The sequence below is a fragment of the Stegastes partitus genome, unplaced genomic scaffold (assembly GCF_000690725.1).
Source record: "Stegastes partitus isolate 25-593 unplaced genomic scaffold, Stegastes_partitus-1.0.2 Scaffold142, whole genome shotgun sequence".
In the NCBI taxonomy this organism is placed as follows: domain Eukaryota; kingdom Metazoa; phylum Chordata; class Actinopteri; family Pomacentridae; genus Stegastes; species Stegastes partitus.
In genome coordinates, this window is record NW_007577873.1 from 481539 (window position 1) to 496294 (window position 14756).

Consider the following 14756-nt stretch of genomic DNA (forward strand, 5'->3'; position numbering starts at 1 on the left):
TACTAGCACAGATGCCTTCCTGTGAATTTGACCCATCGCACTCACTATCACAGTGAACAACAAGATTAAATTGTTAGTGGTCATTCAAAAGCTTGCATTTTTTTGGAATCCCCCCCCAAATACAAACTGTCTCACTTACAGGTGTTCATTAATATTTCATGTCATAAATAATTCTGAATGGACTGAACTGAATGCGAGTTGACCTCCGACCTTTGGTCAGACTCTGCCGGAGTATTTCCCTGGAGAAAAGGCGCAGGCTGCACACCTCGCATAATAAAACACATGGTTTATTATCAATATGATAGAAATGAAATCACTGGACAATTAGAAGCATGTCTACCCATCATCAGCACCATGACAACAGCTCTATAAGAACAGAAAAACACTGGATGAGTCCTGTCCCCCCACCGGCTCACAAAGGTCAAATCACAGATAAATAGGCCTACTCCAAAATAGCTGGCGCACCTATTTACACAACCATCCATTTAAATTAATATAAATAAATATTTACACACATAAATTAACAGCCTCCCTCCTCTTACTTGTGTTAAATACCCACACAAACCTCTTTCACAGATAGAATGCTCATCACCCAATCGCCGAACCCACAATGCTTTTTCTGTGTGAAGACAAACACAAGCACGCACACACTCATTCAGGCACACAGACACAATGTTGTTTGTTGGCTGCTCACAGCATCTCAGTCTCACAGGATGCAGGCAGGGGGAGCGAAATGGATGTAACACAGTAACCACCATGTCCTCAGGGGAATGAAAAGAACGTAACACAGATGAAAAATCCCTCCGTGCTCTCTGACACTGGCCCACGGGTGTCTTCCTCTGCCTTTTTCTCTCCACCGAGCCTTCCCCTTCCTCCTCCTCCTCCACCTCAGCCCTGTGTGTGGCAGGTCAGTCGCAGTGGTGTAAAGCTAGAAGTAACGGTGTAACGCCGCTGTCTGTGTGTCTGCCTCCCTCTCGGCTCTCCATCATCACTCCCCTCCTCTCCCCTCCTCATTTCCGCTGCTTCTCGTCTTTGTCGCCGGCCTTGTTGCCAGCGTCCCCGTGCCGGTTGTTGGGTGGGTTGTTGAGAAACATCTTGTCGAGTCCTTTGAGAGCCTCGGTGAGGTAGTTCTGCAGGGCGGTGAGCGCGGCGCAGATGGCGGGCGAGCCAAAGCCGTGTGTGATGAAGGAGAAGTGAGAGAGGCAGCTCTGGATGCCGGGCTCCAGGATGGGGCTGGGCCTTGAGTTGCCCAGGGGAGTCCTGTCCTGGGCCAGCAGGTCTGTGAACTCCTTACACAGCTGTCTGCAGGGGAGAAGACAAGACAAGACGTCAGGAGGGAACTCTGCCTCATCTTAGGGTTTCCCCAAAATGGCTTTTGAAAGGCTGATGCTATGATTAACTTCCAGTTTGGTCATTAAATTTAAGGATTAATGGTTTATTCAGTGTTTTCCCAAATGTTATTAAAGGCAAGACTGACAGAAAATGTAGGATTCCACATCCAGTGGAAATGGGCAACATCCCTCAGGGCCCGAGACTTCCTTGGGGTTGCACATAATTTGATTTGAGTTTGACTATTACAATTTCTTATAGGAATTTGCAACCCTGTGGTGCTATATCAACTAACTTGAGAGTTTCTGAGTTCAGTCTTAATTTGCATCAAATCAGAGCACCATTTTCCCCCGTTAGCAAACCGGCACACAGCACATAAACTGTGTGACTGTGCCTAGCTGCAAACCTCAGTAAATGCACGCAAATCAGCTACTGTGGAACATCACACTGAGACGCTTTTGTGGGTAGCCCATGTCGAAGAGTGACAGTAAGAGGATTTAGGAGCATTAATTGCAAATTTTCCCGCCATGCTTCTTGAAACTACTGACTACAGTCTATTAATGAAACAATCCTACAGAGCAGCAAATCCTGTGTTACAATCTCACAGTTCGCTGCTTTACTTTCATAAAAAGAGGAAAAAGAAGCACATTCACTTTCATCTACGTTTATCTCTCCTTTCCGGCATTCCACATCTTATGAAAACACAACTCAACATGGCAGGTAACATGCCATTGATGTCGCAATGCCATGTTGCAATATTATTTCAAGAAGTGATGCAGTTTGAATGCACATGCAGGAAATTATGTTTTGCAGTGGATTAGTGGATCATTGGTAATAACACAAAGAGGAGCTGTGTGGTCGACAAGCTTGAAGACGCCCTAAAACAGCGTTCAGACCAGTCCTATAACACAGACTGATGAAATTCTTGCAGGTAGTTCAGCAGCTCCAGAAGGCAACACGACTCCACCCACCTCTCCAAAAGGAAGAGAAACTCTGAGCTAAAGCTTACTGCATCACTGCTGCGTTCATCACGACAAGGGATAAAACGTTTCGTTAAAAAAAAATGTCTCTGTGACATAGTGCAAACGGCCTGCCTTCTGCCATAACAGAAATTAGGATTTAATTTGCAGTGTTTAAAATTTGGATGAAAAAACAAACAGTCTTCCATGGATCAGTCTGTATGACATAATCTATCCCAAAGGAACATTTCCACCTTGACTTTTTTTTTTCCTTTTTAAAATTCATTTTGGCAGGGCTGCAGCTAATTATTATTTTCAGTGTTGATTAATCTTTTGATTAATTTCTTAATTAATCAATTAGTTTTCTGGTCAATAAAATGTCAGAATACGGTGAAAATTGTCAACGAGTGTTTCTCAAAACCCGAGATGACAAATGTCAAATGTTTTGTCCTCAACCCAAAGATATTTGAGTTTACTGTGTCAGAGGAGGAAGGAGAAAAACAGGAAGTATTTACTTTAAGGAGCTGGACTCGGAAAATTGAGACTTTATTTAAAAAAAAACAAAAAACATCAAAAAAGATTATCAAAATAGTTGGCAATTAATGTAACAGCTAATTGATTAATTGTTGCAGCTCTGCCTGTGTTCAGTTTAGCCCACGGCTTTTTATTTGTACCTTTTCCTGGAGCTCTTCTTTGTTTCCTTCAGTTAGTTTAATGATTCTCAGAATAAAAAGGAAGAAAGCACGAGTGTGACACAATCTGGGATTTCCACCAGGACACCATGAGAGAAAGAAATCCTTTTAAAAATCTATTCTCATGTACTGAGCTACTGTCTGTGAAGACATCTGGTACTTTAATGTTGCACATTGGTACTTATACTATTATCTATAACATGTTCTATATCAGACTCATTACACTCAAACTCCTGCTTGAAATTAAACAACGCTCATTTGACAGATTATTTTTGAGAATGAGAAAAAATACTTAGAGCCAGAATTAATTGCAAATTGCACAGATTTGAATAACAAACAAAATGCCCTTTAGAGACATTAATGCCAGAGCAGTGTAGTTTTGCATCCTTCATATTAAGAGCAACACCTTAAATATTTACATTTGTGACAATAGCTAATCAAATCCATTTTAAATACATTTAATGCTGAAGTGCAATGGTAAAGGAAAACCACATTCTCACACTGTTCTCCTTGTTAAATTTCAGCAAATCATCCTCTGGTTTTAGGCCCAAATTCTATATTCAAGAGACCTCTTTCTCCGCTCACAGATTCGTACTTGCACACCCCCTGCACACACACACACACACACACACACACACACACACACCCTGTACGCGGCCTAAGGGCAGAGCTCCAGTAAATGAGTGACAGGCTGTGCAGGCCGAGCCCAGCTGGGGTTATGGGAGTAGAGAGGAGAAGCCGCCACCCCGGGCTACACTCAAGGCTCTCGCTGTTGTTTTCTGACGACTTGAAACACTTCACTGCTAAATAATGAATTTCTAACAGGCAGCACCGACGCACAGTATTGGAACAGGTTTGAATCTAAGCATCAAACATCCAGCACCGAACACACCGTGCATTCTGAGTACCACACACACACACACACACACATATGGGCAGATGGTTTATGCAGTACAGGCCAGCAGACAGCACTATTTATGCAACCTAAAAATACAAGCTTCCTGAAGGGATCTTTGTTAGCTGACTTCCAGCTCTGCTCACAGCCTTTACATTTAGAAAACCCAAATTCAGGGAAACGAATGGACACAGAATGAGATTAATTAGCACAAAACTATTTTGGTGGTTTGCTAAAATATTCAAAAATCCAAAGCGATTATGTGACTCCATCCAGATTTAAAAATCCACGTCACCTCTGAAATCCCTTTCTTGCTGACTTTGTGAAGGTAATCAGAAGATCCTGGATTCAACTTCACAGTTTAACAGCCGTAAAAAGGGATTAATATAAGTAACTTTACAAGACGGACCAATAGAATAGATCATTTCTAACACCACAGCCAGGGGTCAGACACACATTACAAACCTGAGAGTTTATGTTTTTATGTCGAAAGAACTATAAACCACTTAAAAGTGTTCCAAATGTAGTAATATCCATGTGTTCTTCAGTAAAGCTTATCAGCTGAATGGAACCTCTTGATAGAATCACATTGCATCACACATCTTGTCCAGATATTATATGTATATATACATTCAAAAGTTTTAAACTGATGTCTTGCCTGTTTCCTGTTTTGTTTAGTCACAAGATTCCTTGCTTTAATGCAGATTTCTGCTCTCTTCTTAAATGCCTGGATTCAATTTAACTGCTCTAATTTCTGAGCTTGGCAATTTTTCGATCAACCATTTCATCACAGGTTAGATCCATATGGATTTCAATGGGTTTCATTAAGAAAATCTCCCTTCCTTCTCCAAATGTCAATGTCACGTTCACTGGCAGAGTGGACTGTGTGTGATGTAGAGCGAAGCACATGTTATAGAAAGGCTTTGCACCCTCCGGGGCTCCTTAAAATAGGCCATAGAGGCCCCAGGAAAATGACAGAGTGGGCTTAATTTCACAACAGAAATTTGCAGAAGACGAATGTTCTATTTTATGTCCAGGTGTTACGTAATTCACATCCAAAACAACAAAAAATGTTTCCAAAGGCCACAGCAGAGCAACAAACCTTTCCAAATTGGGAGCCCCAGTGTGTGTCTATTTTTAATCTTTTAGACATTTAGATCTGCTGCATCAGTTTAAAATACCAGTACCTAGATACTTTTATAATACATTTCTAATATTTATAATACAGAGGCTTATGTGCATTTCTCTGACAGCAGTTATTTGCTGGTCCTAGTGTCTGTGCTCCTTTCATACCATTGTGCTCCGTCTTTAAATACCTCAATTATTCATTTAAATTAGGATTCATCAACATAATCACATGCTTTAATCTCATTAGTCTGTCATATGTTGGAGTGAAAACATTAGTCTGCGTTGTGTAGAAGCGAAAACCCCCATAAAAGCTACGAGGGAACAGTATCTAATCAAACGGTCCATCAAACTCACTTTGTCGCCAGCAGCATGTTTTTCCGCGTGTGCAGCTCGTTGGGGTCTGCGTGCTGCCGGTTGAGGTACTCGCTCACGGCTTTGGTGGGGAACTCCGTCTCACAGATGTAACCGAAATCCCGGGCCAGGTGGACCGCCTCACCTGGAGGGAGGTTCAGGTGCGAACGTACAGTCAGTGGAAAAAGCATAGGAACGGTCATTACGCAAATGAGAAGGCAAATATTTGACTGAAGCGATGTTCTGCTTCACTACCACGGCTTATTGCGCCAATTCTAGGACCTAAAAACCTGCACACTCACATGTTCTATTTTGTTTTTCATTTTATTTCATTCATTTATTAATTTTTTTGTTGTTGCAATTTTTAAACCTTATAAATCTGGCTGCTGGTTAATGTCAGTGAACTGTCACTTTACGCACCAGTTTACGCACCAACGCCGAAAAAATGTAAAACCCAAGTGCCAATTACTTTATTATTAAAAAAGAGTGAGCTCTTTGTTCTAGTTATTGCATGTAATAACGACCAGATATCTAATAGAGTGTCACCACCGATGCAGGAAAAAATAAAAGCCACAAAAAATGTCACATTTTCTAAGAAGTTTATTAACATTTTAGGTCGCAGGATGATTTAAACCTAAATAAGCAGGAGGCCAGATTTAAAGAGGAAATTTACCATAAGCGTTATGAAGCTTTGATTTTGGAAGGCCGGACTGCAGCCTTTAATCTGTTAATTTAACAATCCTAAACATAGCTGCTCCACAATGAGTATTTGTATATTTATCTGGTTGTAGCCTTTTTCTGAATAAAGAGACATTTAGGCTTCACCTGTAAGGTCATGACCTTTACAGTCTTACATTTAGGTGATGTTGACACTATTTGATTGTTACTTATTCAGCTTCCAGATGACAGGACACCTAAATTATAGATGAAGGTTCTTTTTTTCTGCGCCACTCACACGGAAGTTGTGGCAATTTTTGGAGAGAATTGGGACACTGTGTTTATTTTTCCTGGAAAAAAAAATGTAAACAGGCTGATTAAAAAAAAAAAAAAAAAAATACTCCCAAATAATATAATCAATCACCTTCTACAAGAGATGTTAGTAATGTGACATTGGCAGCTTTGCGTCTCCCAGCGGGTAGATTCAGTCCGATCTTCTCCAGCTTTTCTCTCAGACATTTCCCACCGTTTTTAGATTTCGCTCTGCACAAAAAAAAATTATAAATATATTACAAAAGAGTTTATAATATCAAAAATCACTTTAAGCACAGAACATATTTATCTGGGATCATGAAGGTGTAGTGTGGAAAGAATGTAGTAAAAATAGTGAGCTTGTGCTGCAGTTTTTCTCCAGAGATTTAGTTAAAGTTAATGTGGGAGGCAAATGACACAGATCCCGAGACCTTTTTTAAACAGCTCACAGTGTAATTAACAGTTGCCCCTGAGTATTTAATGAGCAAAGTCTCTCCACAGTTTCTGCAGGAGCACCACAATGCGCGTCAACATGCTCTGAGGCTGCAGTCGTACCTTCTCAACACGCCCCCCAACAAGGAGGCGTTGAGGCACTCAGGCGGGGACAGTCTCCTCTGCACCTCCCCTACGGTCACTTTGTACTTGGAGGTGGAGCTGAGCAGCGACAGGCGGCCCGGTACCGAGCAGAACACCTCGTTTATGTTGACGGTCACTCCACCGATCAGGCCGTCCTTCCCGAGCATCAGAGAGCCCATGTTCTTGGGAGGCATGGGGACTGGAAGAGGAAGGTTTAGAGGGTGTGAGTGGGGGTCTGGACACACAGGAGACACTGTCCTGGTGCAGATCACAGTTATGCATGTGTAAACCGCTCCTGCGCCAAACCCGGCTCTCTGCAGCCGTTCAGACCTCGCGCGCTCAGGGGGCGGCCCCGGCCTAATGAAGCGCCCACGTGCCGGGCATTTGCTGTTATTTAATGTCGCGCGACATTCTCATTACAGTGTTATCGATTGTTGATTGGCTCGCGTTCTCAAATCGCATTAACCACCTCCCCGAGTTCTCTCCACGGCCGCTTTAACTCCCACTAGCAGCACTGGATGCTCCTTCATCCCGCGCGTTAATGCGCGCGTTAATGGCGCAAAAGAGAAGCAGCCAGCCTCTCGGATGCATGTGTAGGGGCCAGTGCGAGGGGGTTTGATGGCTCCACGGGGGATAATACTGCAGATTAGCTCTAAACGAGCTCACGAGATCTCCGTGAGCGGTGCCATTTATTACATCAGCGGCTTAAATGCCCCGCGGGGAGCTCAGTCACTCAACATCCCGTAACTAAATCACCGCACATCATCAGAGCGGCAGCATGGCAGCCTGTCAGCGACACACTGCCTGCTACTCAATACAGCAGCATCGTTAACCCGGCCTCAGACTGCTCATCCTGCACCCCAACAAAACACGGAGATCTGCCTGCATGGAGCTGCGCTGACCGGAGATCCAGTTTAGGTGGTTGTCATTCTGGTAATAACCTTTAGTGAGCGACTAGGCCAGGGGGCTACCTGCTCTACATACCATCAATCATTAGCACAGAGGAGCAGAGATTACACAACGATGCAGGGAATGAAGAAACCACAGGGTGATGTGTCGGTTATAAACAACAGCGCACATATTTCCCAAACCAAAATATCAGTTTTCATGCACAATATTTAAATATATATATTTAAATAAAGCATTTTTCCCTTAAAAAAAATAAAATAAATTAATACAATTATAGGGCTGTTGTTGCTCAATCAATAGAGATGTGTGTGTGTTTGTGTGTGTGTGGGTGTTTGTGTACCTTTCTTAATTACTGACTGATCCAGTATGTTCGTTCCGTTGGTGTCTTCAATGGTCTGTTAGAACCAAGATGAATACAGATCATTACAGCCTGCTTAGTACAAAGTTAGACATGCTTCACCTAACGAGCATATGAAACTTGTTTTAGTTTTTCACTCACAAACTGACTGACAGTCACAAAATTTAAAAAAAAAAGAAAATAAAATCCTGTAGAATTCATTTTAGGTCTCCAAAAGTAGGAAATAAATAGTTTGTTTCCAGACAGCTATCAAATCTCATTTCCAGTGCAGTGTTTGATTCATCAGGACCAGGTCAGAGGACGCTTCTCTCACAAATCTAAAGCGTCGTTCATCAATGTCATTCACTCAGCTACGAAATAAATTGATGTAAATAATCAAATAAATACACACATGAATATAAATATAGATATAAACAGATCTGCGTGGGGTTAATAATGTACAACACAAATACGTGAAAGCCAGAGAGGAGAATCTGTGGTAGAGTTTAAATGGCAAACAGTTCATGATGGCTGTGCCCTGAGGGGAGACGAGGGGAAGATGAAATCCTACACAGATGACTATAAAGCCCGGCTCGCCACGTCTTTGTTAGGCTGCTTTGTACATTTAAAACCTCAGCAGCAAAATATTGCTCACAAAATTAACAAAAAAATAAAAATAAAAAATCAAATAAAAAAACGAAATGGGTAAATTCCAGCAAAATAAACTGCAATAATAATAATAATAATAATAATAATAATAATAATAATAATAATAATAATAATAAGTCAGAAGATAACCAACTGTCTTAAAAATACAAACTGACTTATTTAATATAAAGTTATCAGTGTTGCAGCGCTGTCTGAAGACATTTCTGCCCTTAAATATGTTTTAATTATTAGATATCAGTCAGGTTTATTTACACAACATCTTATTAGGAAATGTAAGATTCATGCAGCAGTATTTTGCAGAAGGTCTTATGGCACCGTTCAGTGTGTTTTTATTAAAAACAAGATATCTCGGGTGTGTGCAGACACTGCGTTTAGCTGAGGGCCATGTGCGTCCAGGCTACAGCTGCTGGGAGAGTCCAGCCCTGAGGGAGCTGCTCCAAGTTCACTGACCTTAACTCTGGAGACACGACTAACATGCGGACACAATGAAGGAGACAACTGTCAACAATTACCGAGCCGGTTCTGCCACTGGAAAAAATCATTTTGTATTTGTTCATTTTTATTTTGTTTTTTGGAAGAAAAATGTTTGTTAATTGTAAATTACATTTATTAAAGATAGTTAAAATAGAAATAAAGGGAATGGTTGGATGTGATATTACAGGTATACTGTTTATATCTCCCACAGAGATAATGTTCAGTGGTCTGTGGTAAACTCATTATTTTGTTCGGTGGTCCCCGTCTGCAGTTTAACTGTTCTCCACTGACAAAATTCTTCAAAATATCTTTTTATAATAAATATATTAGTATTGGAACAACAAATATTATTTAGCGTACTTAAAGCGCTGTAAATCTCAGCTGGGACCTGCCACCTACCTGAACATCCTCCATGCCGTGCAGCCCGTGCAGCAGTCCGTCCCCCATACCGGGCTCCAGTCCCGGGTGAGCGGAGTGCAGCAGCACATCAGGCCGCCGCACGCCGCCGTAGTCCCGCCGCGGGTCCAGCCCGGACAGCTGAGGCAACGAGGCCCGGGGCTGAGCCAGCAGAGCCGAGCTCTCCATCCGGTCCCCGGCGGCGTCCTGCCGCTGGCGCGCACCCCATGCGCCCTGTTGGCTCTGGTGCAGGGAGTTCAGGGAGTAGGGGTCGCTGACGTGGGAGTACGGGTCCTGACTCTGGTAGTGAGCCAGCGGCTGGTACGGCGGAGGAAAGTATGGCGGCTGGAAGTCCGAGGAAGGCGCATGAGACAGCGGCGGCGCGCTGGAGTAGGGTCCCGCATGCGACACCGAGCCCAGCTGGGACAGGCGCGAGCTGTGGCTCGAGACGCCGTCATGCCGGTCCTTGAACAGGATGCAGAGAAGAAGAGAAAAATCAAGCTCTGGAAGAATTGGAACCAGATTTTAACGAAATGAAAGCACATGGAGGCCTCGGATCTGGATGCTTTTATTACATCGCCTCTGGTGATGTAGCCAAAGTAGCCGAACTGCCACTGAAACTCCTGAACAAAAACACATAAGAGCCTGGAGGAAAAATGTCACAGCTTAATTTAAACTGCCTCACAACTAAAGCCTCCTAGAAACACCTACGGATTTACCATTTGCGCAATTCTGGAATACACAGCGAGGGAAGAAAACTCACCGCAGTGGAGTAGGAATGCACTATCATCTGTAAGCCGTCTGTCGGTACCAGGAGCGAGCTGACGGTAAAATAGCAGGATGGTTCAGAGGGTGTTGGGCCGAGACACACAAACACATTCCAGGTAAAAGCAGCGCTTGAGTATCTTCAGGCTCGGCCTGGTCTACAGCTCCATACAGAACCTTCCTCCGCCCGGAGCTGCCGCCGCTCTGAGTGTGAGCACCGAGCTCCCGCCTCTACCCCGGTATACGGTGTAATTGTTATTCATGACTGAGACTTACAGGAATATTAATGTGCGCGAGGCAGGGGACTGGCGACACATGGAGCGTGAAGCCTTTCGCGCAACCGTGAGTGACGTTTAAATTCCGTGGAGAGCCGAAACGACGCGCGAACAGCAGGAGATAGAAAGAGAAGTCTCTGTGGCAGGAGAGAGCGAACAGGGCAGCCGCTCCACATATACCCGAGAGGAATCCCCCATCACCAAAACAGCGCTTTGGGGGCCTTTTATGGGCAAAACCTGGCGCACTTTCTTGCCAGTGGAGACGTTTTGGCACAAATAGTTTTTTGCGCAACCAGACTTTGGAATTCTATAAACCAGTGTACATGAGCTCGCGCTACTGGACCAACTATGAGAGTAGAAGCAGCAGGGTCAGAGGTTCAGTTCTCAGCCTTTGAGCTAATGTAAGACACCGTGGACATGCGTCACTACAGCACTTTAAAAAACACACACATACAAAATAACTGTTGGAGTTTTTCTCTTCATTCACTCTTACACACACACTTTTCCTGAACTGACACTTCTACAAACACAAAACGGGTCAAGTTGTGCTGCAGCTGCCTTTTGTCAGAGCACCATGGAAACGCAGGGCGCATGAGGGGCTCGTGTGAACCGTGTCAGGACTGAAAAGCGGCGGCTGAGCTTCCCGGACCGCGCGGCCGCTCCGTGGATCTGCAAGTTCGGCGGCGGAGCAGCCCGCCGCGGCTCGCGCCGTGGGAGAAACGCCATGTGCGGCACGAGATGAGGCTTCCCACCGAGGGGCCTCGCGAGCGGCGCTTTGTGCTCGAGCCCATTGAGCGCGAGCCGGAGCAGCAGTTCGCCCCCGAGCGCGCGGCGTTTCTCCCTCTTCCCCCCGTCGTCCCCCCGTCGTCCCCTCCTTCCCTCACTGCCTCTTCAAAATTATTGTTCTGGGATCAAAGCCAAATCATTTACATACTTCATACACTTCATGCTTTGACCCAGCGCTCCTCCAACTTATCCTCTCTCTTTGACTGTGTTTTTTTTTTAATCTAAAAATTACCCATTTGTTTATTTAATTTAATTTATTTTTTTAAGAAATCGATGCTTAGTCTAATTTTAAGCAGCTTCCTGATGTACCAAACTTTTATATTTGTCCAATTATGTTAGAAATGTAGTTTTTTTTTTTTTTTTGAAAAACACAAATTAACTCAAGAAGCTGTGTGCCATATTTAAAATAAAAGTAGTGTTTAAGTTAAACACAAACTACAACCCTCTCTATGCAGGGTGACACATTTTCTGCATTTTCTCCCACGAACCAGAGAGTAACTGGATCTGCACCATAGCCACAAACATCACAAAAAATAACCAATTTTTTAAAAATATACATAAAATCAAAAGCATCTGAGCGCAAATGAAGCAAATTTCAGCCAGAATCAAACTGTCATGTACTGAAATGTCCTCCACTTCACTCTCACAGCCACAGCAATAAAAACTACCAGGCCTAAAGCCTCGTGGAAAACACTTCACTCAACAACTGTCTAACAATTGATCTCCAAAAAGCATGTCTAATAAGTCAATTTAGTCTATTTCCCCAAGTCACAAACAGCTGGACGGTAACGTTACCTCATAAATATCTTCATACTTGACATTCTCAACTAGTTTCCACAGCATGGTCGCTTCTCCGGTGTCGGTAAACCGAATGCAGCCAAGTGAGGAAGGGATGTCTCAACTCTCTCTCTCTCTCTCTCTTTCTCCCTCTCTCTCTCCCCCTCCCTCCCTCCCTCCGCCCTCTGTAATTTCAGGCAGCCTTTGTGAATGGGGAACCCCTGTAAGGACTCCACTACTGTGGAGCAGAGCTATAGGGCGGGCTGACAGCAGCAGGCTGCTCCATGTATGAGCATGGTGAGCAACAAATAAATCCAGAGTATGCATGTTTTATTTATCATGCATCTCTGCCCATGCGAAAAAACACAGGCAGCTAATAAAAGCCTTTCATGTGATGCCCACACACTTTGCAAAGCCTGATTTACAAGACATTAGTGTCTTCAGTATGGGTTTTATTTTGACCATTGTTCTTGCAATTTTTTATTTTTTATTTTTTTGGAAAAAAGTGAAGCAAATCTGACTCAGTGAAAAAAAGATTGAATAGATGATTAAACTATTACCCAACATTGATGATCTATTTAATCAATTTCAAGGTGCCAACAAATGAAAGCATCATTTTTATAATGTTTTAAATTTAAATAGAAATGTTTTCTAATGTTTCTTAATATAAGACTTGGAATAAGATAACATAGAATGTCATGAATCCAATTGCTCAGGAAAAAAAGGGGCAATAACATAAACCAAGAGTAGTAAATATAAAGCTTATAGGGAGTTAACAGCAGGGTCTAATAAAGTAACAATATGCATAATACATTTAGTAAAAATAAGTGAGCTGGAATAAAACAAGGTAAGAAATGTAAGCTATAATACTGGCAGTGATCATGATGCAATAATGTTGTGCATGTTAATAAAATGCTGCACATGAAATGAAATATTCCACATGAAATTGTATAGTAGATATAAATATGAAGAGTGTAAGGAGTGTAATGTAAGAAGAAATGCTGGTCAGATTGTTAGAGGGCTCTATTGTTCTATTCCTGACAAAGTCTCACATGTTGTATAGATATAATAAGAAATGAGTCCAAGCTTCCACAACAGTTTTAATGCTCTTGGCATGAAATACCCAAGTCCTTCAAACTCTTCTGAATGGATTTTTCCCAAATACACTCCCTCGCGTGTTTTGAAGTTGGTGGTGGAGAGGCTGCCAAACTGGTTTCAAAATCTCCTCTTCAAATGGTGACTGTGAAGGCATTTGATTCACCTTGTTTTCACATTCGTAACACCAGTCTGTCACCTCCTTGTCCTCTCTTTTCCTTCACTCATCTATTCAGGCTTTTCCTTTAATTTGTCAATTATCTGTACAGTTGTTTGCACTGTAGTGATAAATCTGTGTGGACTGTGCACTTGTATTTGAACGCCGACAACAACAACAACCACTGCTACTGTGTGATTACATCACAGGACCAAACCTTTACCTGTAACAACAGTCAAATTAGTTTTTGCACATTCTGACAGAGAGCAGGACAAAACACAGAGCAGAGATTATGCTTCAGGAAAAAAAAGTTTTGCAGCTTTAAATTAGATGATAGGACAATTTAATTTATGTATGTCATTTTAATTAACAGTAGAATGCAGGTTTGTGGTGTTGCAGTATAATGACAAGCTGCTTTGGCATTGATTTATGTCCAGTTCTATATGAAACCATCTCTGCATCCCTGACACAAACAAAAAATAAGTACAAGTGGTGCCAAATGGTTACAACACATGCTATATAACTGCCAAGTCCCTGCATGGTTCAGTCCTGTGTTGCATGTCACATCTCTCTGGCCCCATGTTTCCTCTCTGCCTCCTCACTTGAATGTCTAAATATGGGCAAAAATACATGAAAATGTATCTTAAATAAATGCTGAAACAATAACAAATTTGCAATAATGGAAATATAATGTGGAAACTCATGCTGTGGTGTTTAATCACAGGGCCTTCACACACTGCTGCCACGTAACCAAAATTCAACATCAAATGTTTGGTGTTCATATAAACGTGAAGGATCAACATCAAATAATTTTTAGCTTAATCATTAAAATTGTGCGTGTGCTCAATAGGGATCAAATTTTGTCCATATTGTTGAAGTATTTCAGTATGATCTCAGTATTCTAACACGTTTTGAATCAATATTGAACCCAGTGTTGTTTTTATGGTTCATACAAATAAAAACACAAATATATATGTATTCAGGATTTCACAAAGTGTGAAAATTCTGTCAAATGGTTGTGTTTTCTTCACTTGGTGATGAGAACTGTGGAAGGGAGAATCTCTTTGTCACTAAATGATTATATGGCAGGATGATGAAAAGTGGTACAGGATTGTTCATGACATGGCATTATATGAGGTCATAAATAGGAAAAGCATGGACACATAGGAAGTAGTTTGCATTCCCTTAAATTTACTGTTGACAGCATGACTTTGTAC

General features: G+C 42.3%; 1 protein-coding gene across 3 annotated transcripts; it reads right to left on the reverse strand.

Annotated features, from left to right (window-relative positions):
* Positions 1-269: 269 nt before the first annotated feature.
* tfap2b (transcription factor AP-2 beta) lies at positions 270-12353 on the reverse strand. 3 transcript variants are annotated; one of them, XM_008279037.1, is made up of 8 exons: positions 12306-12353; positions 9688-10149; positions 8149-8203; positions 7672-7703; positions 6879-7081; positions 6436-6554; positions 5358-5499; positions 270-1302 (listed from the first exon to the last, which is right to left on the reverse strand). In XM_008279037.1, exons 1-8 carry the CDS (start codon positions 12351-12353, stop codon positions 1011-1013), a joined length of 1353 nt encoding a protein of 450 aa, XP_008277259.1. In that variant the 3' UTR covers positions 270-1010. The 3 variants fall into 3 exon arrangements, with proteins under 3 accessions (XP_008277259.1, XP_008277260.1, XP_008277258.1); XM_008279038.1 differs by lacking the exon at positions 12306-12353 and adding an exon at positions 10448-10474; XM_008279036.1 differs by lacking the exon at positions 7672-7703 and having other exon boundaries at positions 6879-7098.
* Positions 12354-14756: the final 2403 nt, after the last annotated feature.

Excerpts from the sequence above, each read along its gene's own strand:
- tfap2b (XM_008279037.1), bottom strand. The coding sequence starts at position 12,353 with ATGCTGTGGAAACTAGTTGAGAATGTCAAGTATGAAGATATTTATGAG. Across the intron at positions 5,500-6,435 it reads ACTAACATCTCTTGTAGAAG|GTGAGGCGGTCCACCTGGCC; the intron begins GTGATTGATTAT and ends ACCTCCCTCCAG. Across the intron at positions 1,303-5,357 it reads AACATGCTGCTGGCGACAAA|ACAGCTGTGTAAGGAGTTCA; the intron begins GTGAGTTTGATG and ends TCTCCCCTGCAG.